Here is a 6,142-nt window from a genome sequence, read left to right as displayed (position 1 = left end):
TTTCCTCCCAATCAGTTTTTCTGATAATTTGCTTCAGCTTTGGGGAATTAGCCCTATTGATGCACTTAGTGTCTATAGATATCACTGTTTGGGGACTCTTCTCTGTTTCTCAATTTGAATGTAATGTAATCAGTTCCATTCTTGATTTTCCTTTCCTCAGTCATATGCCCCCTTGTTTGTCTCTTCTCTAAACAGTCCCAGACTTTTCAGTCACTCGGCATATGGCATCCTTCCCCATTCTCAAAGCCTATCTCGGAATTCCACTTTTTATCTGCTCTATCCTTTACAGAATAAAGTGACGAAAACTTTACAGCAGGTTATTCTCCAACCCTTTCCTTATGCATCCGAACATTGTCTTTGTTTTGACCACTTCTGCGAATGAGCTGGTGTTTCCATAGAGCTGCTGTCAGTGACAAGAAGGTCTTTTCCCTGAGGTGTATCTCGTGCTTGTGCCCATTAAGGTTTCCCACACCACGATGTTTACAAATTATTGACACAAGGAGCCCCATTTGTATTAGTAGAGTCAGTTGTTTATAATTCATTTTTCTGAATAATGAAAATGTCATTTTTCAGTGTGTGAAGAGCGACCAATCTGCTTCACCCATGAGAACAGCCCCCAGTAGTGCGTGAACTGTCTGATATTCACATTTTCTCTCCATCCAGACAGTTGCACTCCTACCATAGATCCTGGGTAGGATATACAGAAAGTTAGGGGAAGATACGGTACAAACAGGAGACACTGTTCTACCTCAGAGCTGGACAGCTTCTGCCCTGCTCTATGTCAGATTCCAACACAACCAAATTCACCAACCCCTCCATCTTCATCCTGCTGGACATTCCTGGCCTTGAGTTGGCCCATGTCTGGATCTCCATCCCCTTTTGTGCCATGTACATCATAGTCATCTTGGGGAACTTCACCATCCTCTTCATCTTGAAGGGGGAGCGGAGCCTCCATGAGTCCATGTATTATTTCCTCTGCATGCTGGCCATTACCGACCTGGTCTTGTCCACATCCACCATGCCTAAAAAGCTGGCAATCTTCTGGTTCAATTCCAACAAGATAGTTTTCAGTGCCTGCCTCACCCAGCTGTACTTTGCTCACTGCTTCTCAGCAATCGAGTCTGGAATCTTCGTGGCCATGGCTGTGGACCGGTACGTGGCCATCTGCCATCCCCTGAGACATTCCACCATCCTGACAAACCGCATGGTGGCCAAGATTGGCCTGGCCATGGTGCTGCGTGGCAGCATGCTCGCACTGCCCTATCCCTTCCTGGCAAGGCGGTGGCCATATTGCAGAACCAGCATCATCCCCCATATGCACTGTGAGCACATGTATGTGGTGAACCTGGCCTGTGCCGACATCCGTATCAGTAGTTACTATGGACTATTTGTGGTATTTTGTGTGATTTGTCTGGATGTGTTTTTTATTGTCATGTCGTATACCCAGATCCTTAGGGCCATCTTCAGCCTCCCAACAAAGGACGCCCGGCTCAAGACTTTTGAGACCTGTGGCTCCCACCTCTGTGTCATCTTAGCCTTTTACATCCCAACTCTCTTCTCTTCCCTCACATCGCGATTTGGGCATGATTTGCCCCTTCACTTCCTGTTTTTTATTGCCAACATGTACCTCCTCATGCCCCCAGTGCTAAACCCCATCATCTATGGGGTGAGGACCAAACAGATCCGGGACAGGCTTCTCCTGCTCTTTACTCATAAAGGGACTTAAAGTTTTCTCCTGGTGCTCTAGACCTGAGACCAAGCTCCATGAAGACCAGGCTGGTGACATGGTGCTGGGCCCTCTTCCCTGACTCGACAGTCAAAAAGACATTTAATCCTTTCCTGGCCTTACTGTGCTTTCTCTGCACGACATACTATGGAATTAGCATATGTACAACATACTATCACATAGGGTTCCCACCTTTCCAATTGTAATTCTAATTGCAACTGGACACCTGTTACACCTGGGCACCTATCCCGTGCCCCACCTTTCCCCCAAAAATCCTCACCGCTGCTCCACATCTTCCGTCAAGGCCAGGAAGCCGTATAAAAGCAGCTAAGGTTTGGGAGCAGGGCTCTGAGGCAGACAAGTGAGGCAATGCATCATACATCCTGTGTACCCTAAAACTCAGTTACAAAGTCCTGAAGGATGAGACTGTTGTGTGGCTTATTTCCTTAACTTTCAGCTCCTTTTTGTTCTTCCCCCTGGGAACCTATAGCCCTTTGCCCTGAGACTGGCCCTGGAGGCAGGACAGGGATCAGCTTTGAAACTAGGAGGACAACAGCTGAGAGAGGCAGAAGGAGAAATCCCTGCATTAGCTGGGAAGGCGGGATGCTGGGCAGAGGCTGAGGTGGCTGTGGGAGCTCACAGGGAGGGAAATAAACAGCACACCTGCCATTAACCCACTAGTCACACACATACGTGGCACCTTATCTGGAAATAAAGGTCCCCCATTGCCCGGGGCTGAACCTGAACAGTGAAGCTGAGTCTGACATACGCTCTGCATGAGGATTTTGATCACTACCTCTAGAAGCTCTTTAGCTCTTGCTTCTCCCCACACTTAAGCCCTGTGCTGCAGGGATAAGATGCAGTCCTTTATCTGGCCACTCCCTCCAGCATCCAGTGGGGAAAAGGGGGGGAACCCAGGCCCACCCACTTCTCTGGGCCCCAGCTAAGCGACCCTTGAGTGGCAGCCAGTTGCTGACTTCTTCCACTCCGCTCTACCGCCTGCCTTCCCTGGTCCACTTCCCCGGAGCCCTTGCACCCACTCAGCCCTTGTGTCAGGGTCATCAGTCTGGCAGTGGTCAGCCAGCGGTCCTGCTACCCTGCCCAGCACTGCTCTGTCTAGGGTGCTGTTAGGAAGTCAGTCCCTCTGCTAGGAACCGGTCCCCCTCCCTTGTTGGTCAGGGAGAGACTGATCTCTCCTCTGGTCAGCAGCCCTTTTATCAGGCACAACTCGGCCCTGTTTCACTGCCCACAGGTCCTTTCTATTTGGCTGCGAGTCCGCAAAGCCTCTCTGGCCAATTTTAACCCTCTCCTCTCCAGGGTGGGGCAGCCGCCCCACTACACTGACCCACACTGAGTAAAGGCTTGGCACTAATGAAAGACCGTTTGCTGCTGGCCCTGAATACAGGCCTGAATACAGGCCCAAACCATAAATCTTATTGCTGTAAAGAATCAAACCCGGGCATACGGCCTGATTCCATACCAAGTGGTTAAGTTGTTTTGAATAATAACCAAATCTCTGTAAACATTCAATAAACTTATAATATTAAAAAAAGCATGCAAAACCTGCAGGGGCAGCTTGTTGCAACTGGACACGTTGAAGTCTTAACCATGTCAAAGGAGAAGAGGCAGTTTTTTAGTAGCGATTCAAATGTTGGACCATACTGCAGTGGTCAGAACACTCGGTGTTGCTGTAAATTATTATAGTGGCTGGTGTATTGTTAAGTATGCTTATGTTACATTGCATATGAAGATAACCTATAAGTAATGGAATGGGTTACCTAGGGAGGTGGTGGAATCTCCTTCCTCAGAGGTTTTTAAGGTCAGGCTTGACAGAACCCTGGCTGGGATGATTTAGATGGGGATTGGTCCTGCTTTGAGCAGGAGGTTGGACTAGATGACCTCCTGAGGTCCCTTCCAACCCTGATATTCTATGATAGAATCATAGAACCATAGAATATCAGGGTTGGAAGGGACCCCGAAGGTCATCTAGTCCAACCCCCTGCTTGAAGCAGGACCAATTCCCAGTTAAATCATCCCAGCCAGGGCTTTGTCAAGCCTGACCTTAAAAACCTCTAAGGAAGGAGATTCTACCACCTCCCTAGGTAACGCATTCCAGTGTTTCACCACCCTCGTAGTGAAAAAGTTTTTCCTAATATCCAATCTAAACCTCCCCCACTGCAGCTTGAGACCATTACTCCTCGTTCTGTCATCTGCTACCATTGGGAACAGTCTAGAGTCATCCTCTTTGGAACCCCCTTTCAGGTAGTTGAAAGCAGCTATCAAATCCCCCCTCATTCTTCTCTTCTGCAGGCTAAACAATCCCAGTTCCCTCAGCCTCTCCTCATAACTCATGTGTTCCAGACCCCTAATCATTTTTGTTGCCCTTCGCTGGACTCTCTCCAATTTATCCACATCCTTCTTGTAGTGGGGGACCCAAAACTGGACACAGTACTCCAGATGAGGCCTCACCAATGTGCCAAGAAACAGTATAAAATCGGCTGAGGGTTGAGAGCAGGGTTGTGTGTGACAGGCAGGGGAGATTTGCATCATACAGCTTGTGGTCCCTAAAGTGTGACCATTGTGTAGCTTATTTCCGTAGCTTTCAGCTTTTAGTAATTTATTCCTAATTGTCTTTTAACGCATGGAGCGGATGTGTCCATGGTCACCCAGCAAACCCTCCACTCCCAGCGCACAGGTCTTTGCTGATGGTATAGCTCTAATTAAATGGCATGGGCCAAATCCTCAGCTGGTGTAAGTGGTGCAGTCCCACTGAAATCAGAAGAGATCTCCTCATTAGAGAAACCAATGGAGAGAGAGGCCTCTGTGCTGCTGCATGGACCATACGAGCCAGGTCTGAGAGAAACTAAGCCCTTTCTGCTGCATCAGTTTCCCCATCTGTAAAAGGGGGATACCGACTGGGACTCATGAGCAATAGTGCGTGAAGCACTTATCGGTGTTGAGGTCTCAGTGATTCAACACAGCCGAGGATGCCAAATTCAGGACAAAGTGCTGAGAAATCGGGCAGACTCACCCCAGGCTGGTGGTTGTGGACGAGAAGCTGGATATGAGTCAGCAGTGTGCCCTTGTTGCCAAGAAGGCCAATGGCATTTTGGGATGTATACGTAGGGGCATTTCCAGCAGATCGAGGGACGTGATCGTTCCCCTCTATTCGACATTGGTGAGGCCTCATCTGGAGTACTGTGTCCAGTTTTGGGCCCCACACTACAAGAAGGATGTGGAAAAATGGGAAAATGTCCAGCGGAGGGCAACAAAAATGATTAGGGGACTGGAATGCATGAGTTATGAGGAGAGGATGAGGGAACTGGGATAGTTTAGTCTGCGGAAGAGAAGAATGAGGGGGGATTTGATAGCTACTTTCAACTACCTGAAAGGGGGTTCCAAAGAGGATGGATCTAGACTGTTCTCAGTGCTAGCTGATGACAGGACAAGGAGTAATGGTCTCAAGTTGCAGTGGGGGAGGTTTAGGTTAGATATTAGGAAAAAAGTTTTTCACTAGGAGGGTGGTGAAAAACTGGAATGTGTTACCTAGGGAGGTGGTGGAATCTCCTTCCTTAGATATGTTTAAGGTCAGGCTTGACAAAGCCCTGGCTGGGATGATTTAATTGGGGATTGGTCCTGCTTTGAGCAGGGGGTTGGACTAGATGACCTCCTGAGGTCCCTTCCAACCCGATATTCTATGATTCTATGTTGTTCTATCATTAGACTATACCATGCCAGTAACAAACATAAACTTCTGTCTCACTGTGACATTGCACATAATCTTTGATGGGAATATGCTTATGAATGTATATATAGCATAACTGGAATATGTTCTATGCTGCATATGCCATGTAACATATCTCTGTAAAGGTTATGATCTACTGAATATATTCATCCTATTTGTATGCATGTGTGTTTTTGTACTCAAAGTTCTGAATATTGGCTGTTTACTTGCTTGATTTTAAGTAGCCTTGGTAAAGCATTTGGTCAGCTTCTTAAGAAAGGAATGTGCAAATTAAGTGGCCAATCAAGAAACAAACTAGATGACCTCCTGAAGTCCCTTCCAACCCTGATATTCTAGGATTCTAACAATGGATCTTGGAAGACTCTAATCCACATAAGAAGTCTTCCTGGAGACATTCAAGATAGCATGTGGGCTATGCTGCTGCCTGAAAAAATTCGTCATGCATGGGCATGTGACTTGCCTATGTGACTCCAGAACTCCATCTTGGAGCTGGACTTTGCATAGGAGAGGGTCTCCACCCACAAGAGAAAGTCTATTTAACCCCCTGGGAGACTCCTCCATTTTGTCTTCAGCTGACTCAAGAGATAGTCCCCACCCCCAAAGGATATCTGAAATAAACTGGAACAAAGGGCAGTAACCACGGGGGTGTGAGTGATTGCTGGACCCAGACT

General features: G+C 47.6%; 1 protein-coding gene across 1 annotated transcript; it reads left to right on the top strand.

Moving 5' to 3' along the window:
- The first annotated feature begins 778 nt into the window (after nt 1-778).
- Nucleotides 779-1,726, top strand: LOC142071056 (olfactory receptor 52K1-like). The gene is made up of 2 exons (XM_075125322.1): nt 779-1,370; nt 1,644-1,726. Exons 1-2 carry the CDS (start codon nt 779-781, stop codon nt 1,724-1,726), a joined length of 675 nt encoding a protein of 224 aa, XP_074981423.1.
- Nucleotides 1,727-6,142: the final 4,416 nt, after the last annotated feature.

The sequence above is a fragment of the Caretta caretta genome, chromosome 1 (genome assembly GCF_965140235.1).
Source record: "Caretta caretta isolate rCarCar2 chromosome 1, rCarCar1.hap1, whole genome shotgun sequence".
NCBI lineage: Eukaryota > Metazoa > Chordata > Testudines > Cheloniidae > Caretta > Caretta caretta.
The sequence above is the reverse complement of the archived record's forward strand: the minus strand, read 5'-3'. Positions and strand labels throughout refer to the sequence as shown.